We start from the raw sequence: 22,199 nt of genomic DNA, 5'->3' as shown, positions 1-22,199 counted from the left end.
TTTTACATAGAGTTGTATAGGAAAAACCTTGAAAAATCTTTTTGTCTTGAGCCACAATGCCCACAGGTTAGATATTTGACATGTAGCATTGTATAGTGGATCTCTACCAAAATTGTTCGGTCTATGCACAATGAAATGTTGATTCTTCACGTGTCATGGGTGTATCAGTTGAATATCACTCAATAAGCACTGACTATCAGTCCTTTCAGGGCTTTGATTAATATTTATAATACACCATTCTAAAGTCAACAAAGTGAGTAGTGATACGATGCAGCTTGAAAACATGTACATTTATGTTATCTGATACCACAATAACTGGGATAAATATGAACGGCTTTATCTTACCTTTAATTAAAATAAGGTTGTTTTAATAAAGAGCACGAGTACGATGTTTTGAATATTTAAGGATTTCATATTAAGGTAAGATCATTTAATGGTTTAGCTCTCGCTTATTTTGGTAAAGTGTGCCCTGTCACAGGTTTATCAACTTATAATGACATTTTGTTTGAGAAAATCTTCGTTTAAATGCTGTCAGTAGAAACTATTTCGTATATGCTTCTTTTATAAATGGGGGAGGGGGGAAGTATGAGAAAACCATGCACTTAAAATATGTTTCATAGTAGTTTGTGCTTGACATGGAAAACTCACAGGTTGCAAAAATATGGCGTGTAATGAGTTGCAATATTATATCTTTTATAATTTTTGTCTATCTTTATATATTCATTCAATTTCTTAAAATATTTATTGTAAAAAAGAAATATTTTTTCAATGTTTCATATATTTTTCTATCTTTTGAAATATTTATTGCAAAACTAAATAAAAATATGCAATGTGACAAAATATTTATTCAATGTTTTAAATTATTTGTTCAATCCTACGAAAATTGTATTGGAAGCAACGGTAATAATTGTGTGTAAAACGTAAATATTCATTCTATCTGCTTTGTATTTGTTCGGAAGAATTCTGGATAAATTGATATTATGCGGACATCCCTATTCTGCGGTCATGTGGCCAAATTTTATTATCTCAATGATAAAACAATTTCATGTATTTTATGCTTATCAGTGATTTTATCAGTAAAAAACGTTAGAGGGTATAAATCATACCGTCGATAACAGAAATATACCAAACAAGAGCTTCGCCTAGCGGGGCAATATACGCCGGAAGGCTTTTTTGGAGGAGGGAAGCAAACTTTAAAGAAGAAACATATCGGAAGATTTTTTTTGCATATGAGGGATTTGGCGGGGAGGGGGGAAAGGATGTGTGTGTGATGCTGGTGACAGGAGACAGTTTACATAAGAGCAAGAAACTAATTTTTAAAAACTGAAGGGTGCGGGAGCGTTTGCGGTTTGGATGTGACTGAACACTTAAGGGCAAGGAGCTTAATGAAGAAAATTGGGAACAAAGAGAAAAAATAATTGATGGGGAGTGTGTTGGTTGGCCAGAAGGGGGTACATTGTAGATTGGGGTGAGGTGTAAATGAAAATAAAGATTTTTTGTGCGGGCCTGGGGATGTATATGCTCTGGACATGAAATATGATGAGGGAGATTTGACCTTGGTGCGACCTAGCTTGACCTTTGACCGTCCACACTGGTTTCAGCACTCTGCGCATCGTCTCATCACCACATACCTATACCCTAAGTTCGAAGTCGATATCTTGAACGGTTAATAAGTTTTTTTTTCCGGACATGAAATTAAACTTACAAATTTCATCTTTGAGCTCAATTTGTGACCTTGACCTTTGATCTTCAAAGCCGGTGTAAGTGCTTTCTTTGTACATTGTCTCATCGCCACCTAAGAATATGCCAAGTTTGAAGTCAATACCTTCCATGATTATTAAACTATGCTCCGGACACAATATATGATGGTCAGTTTTGACCTTTTAGCGCAGTTTTTGACCTTGACATTTAACCTACAGAGCCGTTACAAGTGCTCTGCAATCAATCATCGCAATCTTCCTATTTGCCAAGTCTAAAGTCAATACCTTTAATGTTTATGAAATTATGCTCCGCACATTAATTATAACTGACGGACAGACGGAAGCACGCACGCAACATCACATAATACGTCCGTTATTTTAAACAGGCGTATTAACACAATGCGCCGCAGTTGGCCGCAAAATAGCAATTTACCCAGAATTCTTTCGGTAAAATATTTTAAGCAGATAGAATAAATATTTACGTTTTACTCAAAATTATTATTGTTGCATCGAACACATTTTTTAAAGATTGAACAAAAATATTAAAGTTTTAATAAATATTTTATGATATACAATAAATATTTTTGTTTCATTGAACAAATATCTTTATTTTGCAATAAATTTTTGTAGGATTGAATATATAATTTGAAAACATTAAATACATTTTATGTCGCATCGCAGATCGTTTTTTAGTTTTATAATAGATATTTTAAAAGATAGAAAAAATATATGAAATCATTAAACAAATATTTCAGCTTTACAATAAATATTTTATGACATTGAATAAGTATATAAAAAAGGCAATACTTATAGGAGATATAATATTGCAACACATTGCACGCCATACAAAAATGTGATCAGTTCGACAGCAAAAAGAATGTCCTTTTGCCTTTTATCAGAGCCATTTAAAGAAGGTTTAAAAATATCGGTATGAAGTTTATTGACGTTATCTCTATTCATGACGATTGCTTTTGAGACAAAATACATATGCATTTAAGTTTGATATAGTAATTTTAAATAAGGCTGTGGTAACGAAAGAGATTATTCGCTTTCGATATCAAAAAGCAAGGACAAAACAAATAGGAAAAGCCGCACTCCAAAAACACAGTCTGCATGTATGCATGATAAATGGGCACTGATTTTGTATAGTTTCTGATATAGGTGAATGTATGACAAACAGGCACTGATTTTGTATAGTTTCTGATAAAGATGTATGCATGACGAATGGGCTCTGATTTTGTATAGTTTCTGATATAGGTGTATGCATGACAAACGGACACTGATTTTGTATAGTTTCTGATATAGGTGTATACATGACAAACGGGCACTGATTTTGTATAGTTTCTGATATAGGTGTATGCATGACAAACGGGCACTGATTTTGTATAGTTTCTGATATAGGTGTATGCATGACAAACGGGCACTGATTTTGTATAGTTTCTGATATAGGTGTATGCATGACAAACGGGCACCGATTTTGTATAGTTTCTGTATGCATGACAAACGGGCACTGATTTTGTATAGTTTCTGATATAGATGTATGCATGACAAACGGGTGCTGATTTGTGTATAGTTTCTGATATAGGTGTATGCATGACAAACGGGCACTGATTTTGTATAGTGTCTGATATAGATGCATGCGTGACAAACGGGCGCTGATTTTGTTTAGTGTCTGATATAGATGTATGCATGACAAACGGGCACTGATTTTGTATAGTGTCTGATATAGATGTATGCATGACAAACGGGCACTGATTTTGTATAATTTGTGATATAGATGTATGCATGACAAACGGGCACTGATTTTGTATAGTTTCTGATATAGATGTATGCATGACAAACGGGCACTGATTTTATATAGTTTTTGATATAGATGTATGCACGACAAACGGGCACAGATTTTGTATAGTTTCTGATATAGATGTATGCACGGCAAACGGGCACTGATTTTGTATAGTTTCTGATGTAGATGTATGCATGAAAAACGGGCACTGATTTTGTCATGGGCACTGATTTTGTATAGTTTCTGATATAGATGTATGCATGACAAACGGGCACTGATTTTGTATAGTTTCTGATATAGATGTATGCATGACAAACGGGCACTGATTTTGTATAGTTTCTGATATAGATGTATGCATGACAAACGGGCACTGATTTTGTATAGTTTCTGATATAGATGTATGCATGACAAACGGGCACTGATTTTGTATAGTTTCTGATATAGATGTATGCATGACAAACGGGTAATGACAAACGGGCACTGATTTTGTATAGTTTCTGATATAGTTGTATGCATGATAAACGGGCACTGATATTGTATAGTTTCTGATACAGATGTTTATTTTTTTTTTTTTTTTTTTTTTTTTTTTTGTTTTGGGTTTAACGCCGTTTTTCGACAGTATTTCAGTCATGTAACGGCGGGCAGTTAAACTAACCAGTGTTCCTGGATTCTGTACCAGTACAAACCTGTTCTCCGCAAGTAACTGCCAACTTCCCCACATGAATCAGAGGTGGAGGACTAATGATTTCAGACAAAATGTCGTTTATCAAATAGTCACGGAGAACATACGCCCCGCCCGAGGATCGAACTCGCGACCCCGCGATCCGTAGACCAACGCTCTATGCATGATAAATGGGCACTGATCATGTATATGCATAATAAATGGGCACTGATCATGTATAAAGGACAAATTGGGACTATTACAATCATTGTTATACCATATATTATATTTAACAACGTGTGAGTTTACCCGACTCTTCAATTCAAACAGTTTTCAAAGAACAAAAAATAAGTGTTAATCGGCCTGTTTCCAGTAACGTAATAATTATATTCTTAACAGTGTTTTTATCTCCACAGTTGGTTTGTTGTTGTCTCCGCCAATTTTTATGAAATTCAAAAACAAATGAACACAATGTTAAAAGAGTATGTCAGTTTAATGAAACATAATAATATAACAATCTAACGTCCATTCTTCAAGGGGGCAAACATAATATATTTCAATAAAATACAAAATAATTGTAACTTGACGCTGACTGTTATGTGGAAGGTCGTGCAATCTGCAGAAGCAAACGTTTTTCTTTCGGCCAGTATAAATAAATATTGACGGATATTCCACTGAATCTTAATGGATTTGGGTACAGTCAAACCTGTCCATAAAGACCACCCTTGGGAAAGCCAAAAGGTGGTCTTTATTTTGAGGTGGTCTTTATTCACAGGTTAAAATAAACTGTAAATGTTAAAATGGGAAACAAAACATGTGCTCTTTAGAGCCAGGTGGTCTCTGTTTAGAGGTGGTCATTAACACAGGTTTGACTGTATGTGATGATAAAAATTTTACCAGTTCCACACGTTCTATCTATACTGTAGTCATTAGCGATTTACAAATCATGTGACTTTTGATTTTGGGGCCATTTTATTGTTACTGTTACGGATCAATTTACGTTCGATTATTATTATTGTGATTTTGTATTACACCAGATTTTACCAAATTTTCATTGAAATGTTTCAATATTTGGCAGAGATAACAACAACAACCGAGAATATAAGTAATTAACCTGAGTAAATTAGTTTTATTTGTATAAAAGATTAAATACAAAAGTGCGAATATCAGAAATTCAGTGTATTTAGCTCGTTTATCTTGCAGTTCCGGTTATCACAAAGAAACCTTCAAGTCCCGTCAAAATTGCTTCTTAATATGTGTATTGTCTCCCCATTTAAGTCAGATTCATCGAGAAGCGACTTAGTTTGTATCGAAGTGAATATAAAGTCCCGTCAATCAAATTCCCATGCCTTCATGCCTCGATGAGTCGAAAAAAATATATACTACAGGAAACTGTAATCATACTTTGCAAATATAAAATAAATGAAAACAATGAAATAAATTTGCAACACCTTACCTGCATAAAGGTCGAATTTCGGTTATCTCAATGTTAATCGCTCGATCCCTTGGTATTCGAGATATCGAGTTTCAACAGTATTACTTAGTCTTTAGAAATAAAGAAATCGGACTAATAAAACAATAGTTCTTTTCTTAAATCTTCTACGTAGTGATCTCACTAACTTGTAGGTAGAGATTTCTGAAGTTGAAAGGAAGCATTTTCTGCGTGCAGTTGGACTTTTCTTGAAAAGACTACCCCAGTCAAAATAAGAAAAGTCATATTTAGAAACATATCAATTTGTACTTTTAACAGGAAGAGTTTGGTATATTGGGTTAAAAGCTATAATTTCCTCCATCCATCCTTTTTAAACACACATCTATTTCAGCTGGATGTTTTACTTAAAAAATGCGCATATTCCCACTTTTATACAGTATTAATTAGTTTACAAAAACTTAACAGCAATTGGTCATACAGCGAACTTTGTAAGATATGTTTTTCTTTCAAATATAAAACGAATACATGTACTAGTCTTACGGTTTGGGCGGGCGAAGCCTATTTGTAAATATATTACAAATATAAGACGTATATTGAGTGTGCATATGGAATGAAAATAACGATAAGGCTTTGATTCTAAATTGTCTATTAACATATATGGTAAACGTACAAAATTATCTTGTGATCTATCAATTTTAGATAAGCATTTAGTTTGTGGCATAAAGAATTCACTTACAATCTCGCCATGACGGTTGTAGAGTGTAGGGGGCATTGGGTTGTTTAATCATGCATTATCATGTGATCATTAACACTATGATTGAATTTAGGCAATGAAACACACTTATTTGATTTGTTATAAAAATATGATACGTTATTTTTTCATAAATATTACATCAATAAATGTTCTTTTTAGATTTATGAGTTCACTATATTGAGAACTCACTCCAGCAAAGTGTGGCCACGGTACGTAGAGAAAATTATGTAATCTTTGTAATCAAAGACCTGTAGAATCAGAATATCACTTTCTTTTGTGTTGTCATAGATACACTGATATACGCAACAGATATATTTGGCCAGTTAATGGCCGTCATTAAACCAATTTTAACAAATAATAATAATATGCTGTTGAGAACTGCAAACTATTTGAGAGATGCCAGGAAGTTCCGTATTGTTACAATTATTGTTTCGTAATTTTGTTATTTGTATAAACAATGTATATCCACTATTATGTCTGTTTATATAACATATGTATTTGCCATTTTTTACATCATATTGTTAATGGCCAAGGGCAAGGATATTGCCGATTTGCTGTAAATAAAACTTGAAAGCTTGACACTTGTTAATAGTTCCTGTATCAAGTGACTAACCAGCCTTTTGAAGTTTAATTATTCTGACTCCGTCTTTGTGTTCGTCTCAATTAGAAAAAATATTTTGGTCAAACAACATCTTAAATTATTATCTAAGAAATACATAGAAATAAGAATAAGAAAAGACAAATGTGTTATTTAATATTGCAAAGCGAGACTCTACCAAGACCTACCTTGCTAAAACATTTCGTCCCAAAATTTAGCATTCCATATTTGCCATTTTCTTGCACATGGTCTATACCAAAAGCTGAAAACCAAATATAATTATATTTTTATTACCTTCTGAAGGTGCTTACGTTTCGCAAGCATTTGTCTACATGAGTGTGTTTAAGCATCTATGTATAGATGCATGCTAAAAAGTCTGCAAATATGAAAACATATTTAATGTATACTAGCAAAGGCAGCATAACAATGCCTTAGATATTGGACAGTTCCGTAATTACAAAACAATCACTTAAGTATTATGTTGGAACAGATGTTTAAAAGGTCTGACCAACTTCTATCTACAGAACAACACTTGCCATGCATATATTTGTAAGTAGAATGCAGGTCTAAAAATAACAAGACAAAAGTAAAAAGAACATATTTGTCAAAATAGTTTATGAAAATAACATGACTTTTGTAAATCTGTTCGTTATCTATTCTGGATGATGACATATTTAAAAGCTGTCTATTTTTGACATATAATTATTATTTCAGTTACAATGACGAGCAGATACATAGTTGGTCAAAAAAGTAATTGCCTCATAATAGCTGCCATTGAAATAGGGAACAGTCACGGTTGCTACTCGTTTGGATGGTGTGGCGAATTGAGAAAGGACCCTAATAATATTAAAATAAAGAACGATTGGAGAGGATCGAATAATACGTTTTATAAAGGAAATGTCCCGTTAGCGGTATTATTTGATGAAAAGAAAATATTTCATAGTTTCGGTTACGATGCAGAAGACAAATACGCAGAACTATCTGTAAATAATGAACACTTCAGTTGGTACTTCTTTAGAGAATTTAAGACGTTTTGGCAAAGGAAAAGAGTAAGTGCTTCTTTTTATATTTCAATAATACTTTAAAGTGTGATGGTGTTTATGCAAGGTTTTCCCTAAATCTTTTATGCTGCAAAATTTTATATTTTAGTCGAAACATAGAAGTTTTTAAATTAAAACTCAATGTAACTCTTAACTTTTTTTTTCAATTTTTATGTCCAGTATTAACATTTTTCACACATGATATTATCGCTTTGGATCGTTCTGCTCAGTTAAAGTTTGCATGTACAGAAACATACCTGGTACCTCTAATATCCGAAAGGGTACTAGTAAAAAGACGATTATATTGTCACCTCTTTTTCTGAAATGTTTGGCTTATAAGACACATACAAACCTTGAACAGCATTACTACCCAATTCCTATTTTGTGATACCAGGCACCAGTGTATGGTGCATTTTCAGGGGGTGGGGGTAGTGTGTGTGTGTGTGTGTGTGGGGGGGGGGGGGGGGTAACCGGTCTATAAAATGGCACAATATGTTTAAAAACCATACTGTTCGCTAAGGTATGTAATGTCTGGAACCGCTTTTAGAGCATGTTAGCAAATTGCTGGGCTGGGTGTTTTCCTTAACAGTCTATTAAATACATTACCTATAAATCCTGATAAAATACTTCGTTCATTGATACGTTTGTAATGACTTTAATATTATTGAAATATTATATCCGTGTTGTCTGCACTATCAGCTATAAAACGTATATTTTTTTTATAAAAGCATTTTATGCCTTCCTTACAAGATAATGTTACAAACAGTGTGATCTTGAAAATACCAATATTATACATACATCAGCTACAACCAAGAATTCATATTTTATGCGAACAGTCAAATTTATAAAATTATAACATTATTGTTTTCCTTATATAATGTCACATTTTCACCTTTCTCTGATAGTTCACATATTGGTAAATTTACATTACCTTTAAGTTATTCTATAGTTATTACATTTGTACATTAAATATATATTATTTGTACAAGAATATTATTGCCTAATGTTTTATGAGCAATTTAACTGAACAGTTATTTTTACAATGATTTCGATGTTCAACTAAATTTGAACGTCAAAACAAGACAAGAATGTTTCTTTCAAAATAGGTGTTTCTTAAATGTTATAAATCATTTTTGATGTAAATTCGGTATAATTTGTCATAATTTCTTGATTGACAAAGGAAAGACTTGCCTTTCAGTGATTTTGCATATTACATTTTTCAGTAATGAGTAAGCAACACATAAACATTAATAGTTAATGGTCGTGTGAGAAAAAATAATGAAGGGCCTTACATGAAAGTTATATTGGCTGTCATAACATAATTAGGCAACACATGGTTCTAGCACCGACGCTGTCTAAAATTGTACGTTTTATGTCCTTCCGGAACAATTTTGTTTATCAAAGTTAAGGGTTTTATTATTAAAAATAGTTAAGATGGCATTGAAACGTTTACTTAAAAGGGGGTGCGTTCAAACCCGTCGCAAACCCCCTGGCAACGCCCTTAATATGCATGTGATACAATAAATTAGTGTTTAAGTTCATACGTTTTAGTTAAAAATGGCATATATCCAAATATGTATTTCTGTAACTTTAATATGCTGGCGACCATTTTGGACGCGGGGCATCCGTGGCCGAGTGGTTAAGGTCGCTGACTTCAAATCACTTGCCCCTCATCGATGTGGGTTCGAGCCTCACTCGGGGCGTTGAATTCTTCATGTGAGGAAGCCATCCACCTGGCTTACGAAAGGTCGGTGGTTCTATCCAGGTGCCCGCTCGTGATGAAATAATGCACGGAGGGGCACCTGGGGTCTTTCTCCACCATTAAAGCTGGAAAGTCGCCATATGACCTATCATGTGTCGGTGCGACGTTAAATCCAACAAAAAAAAATCTTGGACGCTGTCTTGAATATCCGTGTTGACAACTTGTACAAACAGTTTAGTTCCAAACTCTAGAAACTTTCACAAACATGTGGATATATTTTGTAGATCAGTTAACTTACCAGAATCTAAAGCATGTTGCAATACTTACATCATCGATCACGCAATGCTGTTTTAATGGCGACACATTTTCTCTTGTGCATGGTGTTGTTAAAAACAGGATATGATGCGTCATTAGCACTGACCTATATCATCGATTTATTTATTGTTATTTGGGCACTGTAGGTGTATTTCATTTAACTTCACGTATACGTATAGGTGCAAGATAGCAGTTGCTGGAGAGCACAACATCTCAGGCGAATTCTTACTGTTTGAAGTAAACTATTACATTCTTATAAAGAAATATAATACTGACAGCATTCCACAAAATAATTTTGCGGAAAGTCGACACGCTTTATCTTATCATTTTCATTTGCTCGTTATTTTATGAACGCCAGGGATAACATTTGGTCGACCTGTGGGTGGGCCGATGGTCTAGTGGTAACACGCTTGACTGTCAATCCAGAGGTCCTGGGTTCTAATCCCGGTCCAGACACTGGAAATTTCTTAGCTAGACAAAGTTAGCTGGACATGCCTGTATATAAAATGATTTCTTCCTGTCTGGTCTAGGGGTTTTATCTCCCTCTGTCCCTCTGGTCAGATCACTCTGTGTATGCACTTAGTCTAGTAGAGGATGAATGTGGCTGAGTTTGCTTTATGTAAAGCGCCTTCAAACGTGTCTATCATGGAAAGGGCGCTACATAAATCTGGTACAATAATATTATAATAATAATGAATCGAGCTCAACTTTATACTATGTTAAAAGCCGCATGTTTGTACACATATTCAATACGTGATTTTTATTCTACAGATTTTATGCAGAACAAGCAAAAACAGATCTATTCACAAGATAAATATATCATCTGTAACAAACTAGTTTATATTCTTGACCTTACAATTTATTTTCGATGCTTACTACAGTTTTCTGACATGGATGAATTGGACGCTGTATCAAGCTGTCATAATTACGATGCGAGTAGGACTAGAACGCTCGCAATGCATGGTGTGTGGTCCTACTAAGTCAGAAAGTCGGATGAATTACTTTTGAGTAACAGTCAAAAAAAAAAGAACGTTCAAATTTTGACACATTTTCAGACAAATAACGGACATAGGACAGACATGAATTGACCCCGCAGCAATAAATAAAAGGCTTAAACTCAAGAAAATAGGTAAAAGGTTAATAGTTTATAAGGTTTATTAATTGTAAAACGCTTAATATTGCTGGCACTGGCGATTTGGAAGATATCGTAATTTAACAACTGGGCACGAACAACCGATGCAACAATAGCGCGTATATTGATGTTTAGAAGGTGTAATGAGCGGGATTTCAAAAACAAGTTTCATTCTTGATAACATACGTAAATAAGAGCAAACGTTGATCTTCACCCGATGTACAATTATTGAAAAGATAAAGTGCACACTTTTTACGCAAATGACGTCGAAATTTCACCTTTTAGCCTCGTCGGAAATAGTTGTGACGTTGTCGTTTCCATGGCGATTAATTTAGTTTCGGGGCATTCATTTTATTTAAAAAAGTTTTTTTTCCATTTTATATAATATGGCGGTCAAAACCTATACGGTGATGTAATATTCAAATATATACTCCCACTATTCGCTGAAGGAATGTTTACTTTATGCAAAAATCATGCCAAAATCTTTCTATGAAATTATTGTTTTCGTGTGGAATGACTATGTAGTGTGCAAAAACTGGTCCATATATTTTTTAAAACTAATATTTTCTTATAATTTTACTGTAAAATGAGCAAACAAAAATCAGGGGGCACCGACTTCGTTTTCGCAGTATTGTCATTATTTTTCCACTACCCGCATTTTCTCGTGCATTTTTCTGACATAAAAATCATAAGAAAATCATTTGATAAATCAATGAAAAGACACTTCTACCAGATAAATGTGAGCCCACAGCGACACTGACTGCACGCGAGTTTGTTAAGTGATAAGTTTGAAGCTGACCCTTTCCGATTAATTAAGTTGTAGCTATAAATCTTAGCATGTGTTGTTCCAAAATCTGACCTCTAAGGAAGTGACGTTGTTTTATAAATTGGGAGGATGCATTTACTGGTCCGTAGATTTTTTAAAATTTACACAATTACTTTAAAGGCGTTTCTCAGCAAAATAACGATAAGAAAGTATTTGACTACCGACTTCGTTTTCGAGCTATGAAGTCGCAAAAAATAGTAAAGTCTCAAATGGCGCTCTGGGCGGTGTTTGACGTTGCGCATTTTCCCACTTTTTTTGACGTTACGCAAACGTCTTATTACTTGAACGGCGTATGCTGTTTGCATATAGATATTTAGCCATTCCGCCTTAAAAAATCTAATACTTTCTGAAACATACTTTCATTTTCGTATTTCCAAATCATTATATTTCATTATATGTCTTTAAGGTATTGAATCCCTAAATATAATGTTTAAAAAATGCATTTGCTTGGTATATCCTTTAAGTTGATCGTGTTTCACACTTAGTTGCAATTTTTAAACAACTTTTACCGTGCCGTTTTTCATAAATTTTGTATAATCTTTGGTATTTCCTCAACCTCAAGTACAGACAAATTTCAAAGTGATGGCCACTATCCCAAACGTTTGCTGAGAATTCATTATCCCAATTTACTAAAGGAAACATCACTTGAAACAAATAAATCATCAAATGAAAATTCTTCACTTTTCTGTACAAGTAAAATGGATTAAGTTGAAAAAATTCTAAACTTCAAGATGAAAAATAAGGTCAATTTGGTCTGTTTTAAATTTTGCTCACTTCATTCAAAAATAACCTTGGGGCAGAAGTAAAACCTACCTACATTTCTTTCACAATGTGTAATCTAAAGAGTGAAGGCAAATTAGAGAACTTTAACCGCATGTAACTCGGTATTTTGAAAGATGTCTAACTCTACTCCTTCTGCTGTCTCAGAGGTAAATCCACTTTGAACAGCAAGAAATCGCTTATCAAATGAAAATTTTCCACTTTTGTACAATAAATCAGTAATAAGTCTTGAAAAAAGTAAAAACTTACAAAAGAAAAGAAAAATAAGGAAACAAAATTTGGTCCCGGTGGGGCTTGGGTACGCCCCCCCCCCCCCCCCCCCCCCCCGAAAATTGCAGTCGAAGTAGGTTTATGGTAGGAATTAAAAACTCTTCAAAAAGAGGTACTCTATTACGGGTCTAATATCTTTACACGTGAATATATGTGGTAATTTTCAAGTTACCTACTTAGATACAATTGCGAGACAAAGTAAAAATAAGAAAAAGGAAAATAAAGAAAGATGGTGAGGGTTTCCGAAGAATTACAAACAGATATATTTGCATGGCACAATGATGCTTAAAGATATTAATATGCAAAAAATTATCAATTATTTTATCACGGCCACTTACAAGTAAATAGTGCAGATTGATTATTTATACCAATAGTTTTTCATTGATAAATAAATGCAATAGTAAAATATATATGGGATTTTTATCAATGATGTGCTAAAATAAATCTGTAAATAATAAATGTTTCCGTCATACGCTCCTGACACCAAAGCATATAAATCAGTACGAAGTATTTTGTGGAATTAAGGTCAACTATTTAAACCTAGGTAATGCCAAGCATTTTTCGGCAGTTAGAAACTCAAGGTATCCACTAGTATTGCGTGCGTACGACTAATGGAACAGGTACGCTAAGTCCCGGACGGTTTTAAGAAACAAACCAATATCTATGAAAATACACAGGTCCTGTCTTAAGAAGTTGCCATTTGAATATAAAACGTTGAAAAAATTACTTGATTCCGCTAAACACTGTATAATATGATGCGATATTCTTAAAAATCTGACAGACATCTTCATACCCCGCGGGCTGTACAGAGTGTTTGAGAAAACGGCACTAATCTCAGCTAAATGAGCAATGTAATGGAGTCACTTGCGTCCCAGGTACACCCATCATTTTCATTTGATTCGGTATATTACAGGTAGTAATTTCTTAAAAACACACTTACAAAATCGGAAATGTGTCATTTCGTCCACGAAAGTCTTGTTCTGCGTAAGATTCATCACTTAATCTATGTTGGAACCGCCTGATCTGATAATGAATGGCTAATGTGGAGAGGGAGGGTAGGAGGCGAGGTACTGGTTCCTATTTTGAGTAACTTTGCCTTCCGTTAAAGTTACAAGCTCATCTTTTGCTTCCAGTGTTTGCCATCTATGCATGCATGATAGATATAATTCTCTGCCGTTAACGTTAAACAATAGCACGATTGAACTTGGCCGACCGATAATGTTTTAAGAACTTGGGCACAACCAACTTTCTTTCTGTTTTAACATGTAAAAACAAACATTTCTAGGATTCTATGAGTTCCATCCACTACCTTGTTTGTCCATGTCGGTTCATGAAAATGTCTTAACGCCGCACAAGGCAGTTTGTAATGAATTTTCATATTGCATATGTATGCGTTTTACCGGAAGGCTACTAAGAAATAATAATTTGAAGCAGGTATCACGAGTTATTGAAGGAATGGTTTAATACGCAAAATATTATTTGAGCCGCATCATGAGAAAATCAACATATTGACATTGCGGCAAGCATGGATCCAGACCAGCCTGCGTATCCGCGCAGTCTGTTCAGGGTGCATGCTGTTCGCTTTCAAAGCCTATTGCAATTAGAGAAACCGTTAGCGGACAGCATGGATCCAGACTAGACTTCACGGATGCGTGCTGGTCGCAAAGCCACCATGTTGGTTTTCACATGGTGCGGTTCATATATGTAATCAAGTACGTTATACGTTTAGGCTTGACGCTTGTGTTTAAATTACTTATTTGAACAGATAACTTCAGACATTGAAATCGATGACACTAAAGGAAAGACAATGAAAGCTGTAGATGTATTTGGTGCCATCATTGGCTATCTAAAAAAACATTTGTTGGGGCAGTTGTTTCATCCATTAACTGGACTGACTGAAGAAGATGTATTTTGGATTTTAACAGTTCCGGATTCATGGTCCCTCGGTGCCCATCTTTTAATGGAAGAGGCTGCGTATAATGTATAATTACATAAACATATATTTTACTTACAACAAAAATGAATTTCTAATTTGTAACTATATTCGTAGCCGATAGTTAACACAAACTACAATCAATATAATTATACTTTATCTCGTATTATATCCAAATACAGTCAATAATATGTATCAGGTTTCCTATTTAAAAGGGATCTTAAGAATGGTATTTCTTTTATTGTTTCAAAGGCAGGCATAAATGAAGACAGTCTTTCAATGATAACCCAGTCAGTAGCTGCACTTACTTTCTGTCAAAGAATGCATAAATCAGAGATGGACGGGGTATGCGGCGCCGACTCTACTGTTGGTAATCAAGAAGACAAGTTCGTGGTCATCAACGCAGGACGTATGTTTTTAGATAGATTTTCATTTTCATGAAGTGTAAATATTGTAAAGATAATCACGGTTTTTGTTACTATTTATCATGATACATCATTACACCATGTATGCCACATCAAGTAAAAAATCTTACAAATGCCTTCACACAAGCATACCTCCGAAAAAGTTTATGATTACAATTAGCATAAACATGCACTATTTGATAGAACAAATATACTACAATAGGATAAATGCACTATTTGATAGAACAAATATACTACAATAGGAAGAAACCTCCTAGGGTATCGTGAGTGTCCAGCCTAGATTTACCGTACTTATATGGTATAAATTTTATATCAACTATATCATATTTACCAATTCTATGGATAAATCAAAGTCATTCAAATATGATGCCATACTATATTAATCTTTGCTGCTTTGTGGACTGGAATATTGATTTGAAATCACTTATTACAGCTTCTAAATGAATGGATGGCAGTGTTAAGATAATTTCATATTTTTCTGTTCATGCGAAAATGAGACGCACAGAAGCTTACACAAGAAAGAGGCATTTTGTTTACATGCACCGGGACAAAAGCCGAGTTTTCTTTCTCGATAATGCAGTGAAGTCAAAGGTAGTTTAATAAAATTTATTACAGAAAAAAACCACTACAAACACATCAAAAACGGTCGGAAAAAGAGTAAATAAATCGAATTGCAAACTTAGTTGTAAATAAATACAAGGGAAAAGGTATTATTCATTTTTTTCTGATCAGATTATTATTCACCAGATTTTTATTTACCAGATTTATCAAATATTACTTTGGAATCTAAAAAAGAAAAGATTGTACATTGTACTTCTTTTTACCTACAAATCAGTTAGAAGTCCATGATAGCCATTATCGAGAGAAATTATTTTTGGTATAATGATATTAGTAATAGAATAAGTGACTAGTGACTTGCACTAACGTCAACTTTGCAACAACGTCAACTGAAGTGAAAAGCGTTAACTTCTTTGCTCTCGTTTAGTGATAAAAAAAGTACCAATAACTTTAAGACATGAATCTGTCAAACTATTGACAGACACCCTTGACATAGTAGTTATTAGGTTTTTTATGAGGAGTTTCTGATTTTAACAGAACGTTTTGAATGTAAGCAAGTTTTATTTGGCATCAAAAGATGACATCTCAGATCGTGTATCATAACTCTGGCTTAAATTTGTCAAATTTAACTCAGAAATGATGCGGACAGTTTTTAATGTTAGCAGGTTTTCTCAACAGCAATGAAAGTGAATGATTTCAAACTCCTCAGAAGTGCTCGGCGTCATGACATAATTGCTATGAGCATGGCCTTAAAAGTTAGGCTCTAATTTCTCTGACTTCAGACAAGTTGTTGAGTACATTAGTGTATTTATACCTTAGATTTACCTTAATTGTATGTTTTACTTTATTTATCTGTTATTTTTGCACTAATGTTAGAGTCTTTGTCAGCGGGGATTTTATTTACATTGTGTTGTCTAACTTGTTGAAAATAGGGTAAGTGCGACGTTGGCATGGTCTAAACGCGTTTAACCCCCCATTTTACTTTATATAGGTTACTGACCGTTCTAAGGCGGTGCCCCTATTTTCAACTTGTTTCTGTCTCTCTCGTTTTTTGTGTTGCGTATGTAATCTTTGCTGTTGCCATTTTATAAGCTGTCCATCTCGTATTTTGTGTTGCATATGTAGTCTTGTTTGTTGTTAGCATTTTATTAACATTGTCTTGTCTAACTTGTTTGGACTAGGGTAAGTGCGATATAGGTTACTGACCAATCCAAGGCGGTGTCCCTTTTCTAAACTGTTTTTTGGTCTGTCTTATTGTCTGTTGCGTAGGTTTTCTTGTTTGCTGAAAGCGTTTTTTCCTCCTCCTCAATCCCCCTACCCCCCTCCCTTTTGCCCCTCCTTTCCCCTTGCATTTACGCTACATTTTGCATCCCCTCCCCCTTTACTTTGAGTAAGTTTTCGTGGCTCTCCTTTGTTTTGGCTGCCGGAATCCTAAGACGGTACACGATTGTTTTTTCCTACTTGTGTTGGTGCGTTCGTATGCTTGTGAGTCTAAAACGGTGTCCTACTGTTTTCTTATGTGTTGCTTGTTCGTTTTTCTATGTTATTCAGTTGGGTGTGGTTGTGTGTTTATCTCTGGTACATTAGTGTCTGCGCTATTGTGATTTACGTTGTAGTGTAACTGCTATTAAGGAACGTGGCATTCCCTTTGTGTATATTCGTCCTTGTTCAACTTTCCCCTTCGGGTCCCCCCTCCACGGCCCCATTTTGCACCTTACCACTTCCCTCCTCTCCATCTATACTTAGCATAAATTAGTATTATACTTGTTGGATGTTTGAAGCAACCCGTCTGAAATATTTTTCCATTACTGTAACAGCTTCTTTTTGTTGCGGGCTTACTCTGCAAATGCATGGCTCTGAGGTTGTGTTTTAGTGTTCTGTGCTTCCGAGAAATCTACCCTTACCTGTTATCTTTTGATCTCCGCTTCGGTTCATATTGGCCAGATCCGTATGCATATGAACATTGGTGTCAATCATTCTTTGTTTATCAAACTTCGGCAACGGGGTAATTCTTCCTACTTTACACGATTCTACTTCAGTTTGATTTGATCATTTTTGAACCTGCAAAAGCCATAAGTAAACATGACACAACATTTATGTCTTATCTGTTGTTTTTCAGATGACGATACGCACATATCAGTGTACAAGCGAAATACAGATGTAGGACAACTGGAGCTTCTTAACGCAACGGAAGGACCTTGGGGAGGAACCTTTGTTGATGACCAATTGTATTCGATGCTCTCAATAATTATTGGACGTTCAGTGCACCAGATGTTAGTAGACTTTGATAGAACTGATATTTTGGATTTTCAGCGTAAGTTAAAGACGAAATGGATGACAACTAGAACGTCTCACGATCAGGAAAAAGTAAGAATTGTTTTGTATGACTGCAACTTTTCAAGTTGTATCATGAAAGGTATTCTTCAAGCGACAAAGCCTAACAAAGGGACAATCTTTTGGGCTGCAAGCAAATTTGGAATAAAAACAGAAACATACGAAACCCTCTTTAAACCATGCATCGGTGAAATAGTGCGTCACGTTAAGGACATACTTTTACAACCAAATAGTGTAGAGACAAATACATATATACTGGTTGGAGAATTATCAGAATCACCTATTTTTCAAGACGCCATAAAGAAAGCGCTGCTGAACGGTAAATTCATTATTCCGCTTAATCCAAGTAAGGCAGTATGTAGAGGAGCTGTACAGTTTGCTCACAAACCCTTAAGTGTCACTCCAACATCTCCTAAGCATGCCGAATCGGTTAAAGAAACACTGACACATATATTCCATTGTGGCATTAATCCTTTTTTATTTCTCTGACTTCATTAGGAGGCTACATGTACCTGTCAATCCAAACTTGAAAACTAGAAAATGATTTATAAATGCGTCAACATATAAGAGCCGCACTGTAAATACCTTTCGAAATGTCGCATTTATCCTGTTTAAAATGATCGGTATGTTGTTTGCCTTGAAAACCTAGAATTGTGTGTTTTCTTTTTTATACATTTTGCGTGTATTGCTTTAAAATGATTAAAAGTGTTATCATACTCGATCAGCCTTACATTTTGTAAACGTTGAAACTTTAAGATGCTTACACACCAGTTGAATTACAATTTTGTGTCTTTGATCATTAAACTAGAAAGGTTCACGTCCAACTTGCATTGTGGAGAAATTGCCCAAGTACTATAAGGCATTTGTTCAGGTACAAAAGAGAACCAACGACCTTCTTCAATCCACTTGACTTTCTCAGAAGATGGTCCGTAGGGCTGCAACCTACTATAGTGAGGAGCAGGTGATTCGAAGATGGCTAGATCAACCATCCGACCACATATACCCCACAGTTTATACGAGTAAATGACAGGGTCTTCTACAGATCTTACAGAGGAACCACTTTCAAAATACTCTAGTAAATAATCTTTTGCAAAATAAAAATCTTGAATACAACAGCGTATCAATACATTGTTTTGCTTAATTAGGTAATATATAACAATGCTGTTACATGTATTGGTATCCCTCTTCAAACATGTATTTTCCTGTAGATTCTATCATGTTGATAGATATATACCTTTACCTACATGGGCTGAAGACTGGCTTATATATAAATTGATCACGTTGATTTTCTCCATTTCGTCAGCTCACCGATATTGAAATAAAAGATAAAAGGTAATGGTAGATTTCCTGGAAGAAATGAGCACCCAAAACACAGACATTGAGCTATGCATCGCAAAGTAGGCCCGCAAAAACAAAAACTGCAACGGAAAAGTATAGTAAACGGGTTGCTTCAATAGTCCAACAAAAAGTACATTTTATTTATATGCAAATATAAATAAATAGATAAAAGGGTAGTGGGGTTGGGGGAAAGTTGAAAAAGAAGGGATAAATATTCAACAGGGAAAGCCATGTTCCTAAGAAAAGCTGTCTCCCTACACCGTATACAACAACTGGGCTCCGGTTTAACGTTTTAAGCTGGTTATTTAGAAAAGACTGAAGACGCCGGAACCGTTGTTTCTTTTTTTTCTTTTGCTCATATTCTTAGCGAATTTAACTATGATGAAATACTCGATAAATGAGACTCGCCTCGCACCTTTATCTGTTCAGTCTAGACGAGGAAGCTAATGCCCCCTTCACGCTGCTATAGAATCAACATTTATTACACGAAATTTATTTTGAAATTATTCCAGAAACGTAGGTCTGGCAGTTCTCAAATACGGAAATATCTAACATCCGACCTTTTGAACGTTTTGACGAAGTTCCTGAAATCTCCATATACCCTTGCTCCGTTATGGACGCCTGGGGGATTTTTGTGTTTTGTCGAAAAGCAAATACTTTTGCAGATGAAAAGTTGCCACGTTGTGCTTAAGCCCACACATTTTAAAATTGTAACATAGTGCTGAAAATTGCCTCCCAATTAGCAAAAAAGGTCAACGTGCGTTTATTCTTATACTGTTATGAAACTACAACAATCACAGCCATAATAGTAGATATCGCAAATAGTTTAACATTGGGTTTTGGAATGTGAACAGTTGGTCAGTGGATGATAGTTGTGATAATTTCAAATTTAGAGAAAATTGTGTTAATTCTTTAGATCTTGATATTGTTTGTATTGCTGAAACTTATCTTCTTAAAAATCAAGTTTTAAATTTATCTGACTTTACCTTTTTTGGTAATAATAGAAAAAGTTTGCATGTAAATGCTAGGTCCGGCTCAGGTGGTGTATGTATTCTTGTTCGTAAAGAGTTACATGAACTTTTTTCTATTTCAGTATTAGATAATACTTACGAAAGTATTTTATGGATAACTCTTAAAAACAAAGAAACTGGTGTAGCTTTCAATGTATGTTCTTGTTACTTACCTCCTCAAGGTTCTTCAAGATATGTTTGTGCGGAAGACTTTTTTGACCGTTTGTTAGCAAACATATATGAATTTCAAGGTCTAGGTAAATTTATGATATGTGGTGACTTTAACAGTCCCTGATTTTATAGAGGGTGTAAATGAAATACCAGAAAGAAATGTAGTTGACTATAGTGAAAATAGCTATGGTGAATTTTTTGTTAAATTTTTGACAGATAGCAATTGTTGTATTTTAAATGGAAGGAATTTCTTCAACAATGATTTTACATTTGTGTCTTCTCGTGGAAAATATGTTGTAGATTATATTATAATTCCATATGAAGATTTAGAGTATTATAAACTGTTTAAGGTAATAAGACCTACTGAAGTTGATGGTAATTTGATAAGTAGTATGGGTATTGAATCTAGAACTGTTCCTGACCACTCGGTTATTACTTGTTGTTTTCATATTCCTGGTATCATAGATAGTTGTACTGTAAATGGTAAATATGTTACAGCATGTGAGAAGAAATTAGTACATTTTAATGTTAGCAATATTCCTGATGATTTTTGTGCACAAAATGTCTGTACTGAGATTCGAAACTCGATTCAGGCTTTAGAACAGAGTCAGCAGAATCGAGATTCTATTGAATCGGTTTATACAGATTTTTGTAATTTACTTAAAGGGGAAATGGTAAATAAACTACCTTTTAAAAACATTACCATGAAGTATGGAGTCTCAAATAAACGTAGGCGGATTCGTAAACCTTGGTGGAACGAACATTTACAGGATTTATGGAATGATTTGTGTCAAGCTGAAAAGTTATGGAGAAATTGTAAGAATGTAAATAAACATATTTTTAAACATGATTTTGTCAGGAAAAGAAAACATTTTGATGCCTTTGTCCAGAGATGTAAAAGAAATTATTGGTTAAAAATTCAAAATGAATTGTTAGACAGTGCTGTAAGTAATAAACAAGAGTTTTGGAAGTCAATTGGGAGGGTGGGAATACGGGATAATAGAAAAAATGAAATTCCGATGGAGGTTAAAGATGAAAATGGGAATATTACAACTGATAAAGATTATGTTTTTAGTAAATGGAAACAAGGTTTTAGTTTATTGTTAAACCAGCCTTGTAATCAAACATCAGTTGAAAATGATGATATTGATGTCAACACCAATATACAAAATGATACTGGTGATAGTATTTTTTCTCAAGATTTTTCCATAAGTGAAGTTAGAAATGCCATTTTTAATGTCAAAAAGAATAGATCAGTTGGCATTGACGAAATCCCCGGAGAGGTTTTAAAAAATGAAGCTGTTGTGACTTTTCTGCATAAATTATGTAATACTTGTTTCCAAGCAGGTACTGTACCTAGTATATGGAATAAAGTGTTAATAAAACCAATTCCTAAGTGTTCTACCAGTGATCCAAAGGATCCGTTATCCTACAGAG

General features: G+C 34.5%; 1 protein-coding gene across 2 annotated transcripts; it reads left to right on the top strand.

Moving 5' to 3' along the window:
• The first annotated feature begins 322 nt into the window (after nt 1-322).
• Nucleotides 323-18,964, top strand: LOC123558944 (heat shock 70 kDa protein 12A-like). Of its 2 annotated transcripts, XR_006687845.2 has the most exons (3): nt 323-420; nt 7,643-7,977; nt 18,029-18,964. XR_006687845.2 is itself a non-coding variant. In XM_045350778.2 (2 exons), the coding sequence occupies exons 1-2, from the start codon at nt 15,206-15,208 to the stop codon at nt 18,730-18,732; spliced, it is 834 nt and encodes a 277-aa protein (XP_045206713.2). In that variant the 5' UTR covers nt 14,546-15,205; the 3' UTR covers nt 18,733-18,964. The 2 variants fall into 2 exon arrangements, 1 of the variants encoding a protein (XP_045206713.2); XM_045350778.2 differs by lacking the exons at nt 323-420; nt 7,643-7,977 and adding an exon at nt 14,546-15,335.
• Nucleotides 18,965-22,199: the final 3,235 nt, after the last annotated feature.

The sequence above is a fragment of the Mercenaria mercenaria genome, chromosome 5 (genome assembly GCF_021730395.1).
Source record: "Mercenaria mercenaria strain notata chromosome 5, MADL_Memer_1, whole genome shotgun sequence".
Classification (NCBI taxonomy): domain Eukaryota; kingdom Metazoa; phylum Mollusca; class Bivalvia; order Venerida; family Veneridae; genus Mercenaria; species Mercenaria mercenaria.
The sequence above is the reverse complement of the archived record's forward strand: the minus strand, read 5'-3'. Positions and strand labels throughout refer to the sequence as shown.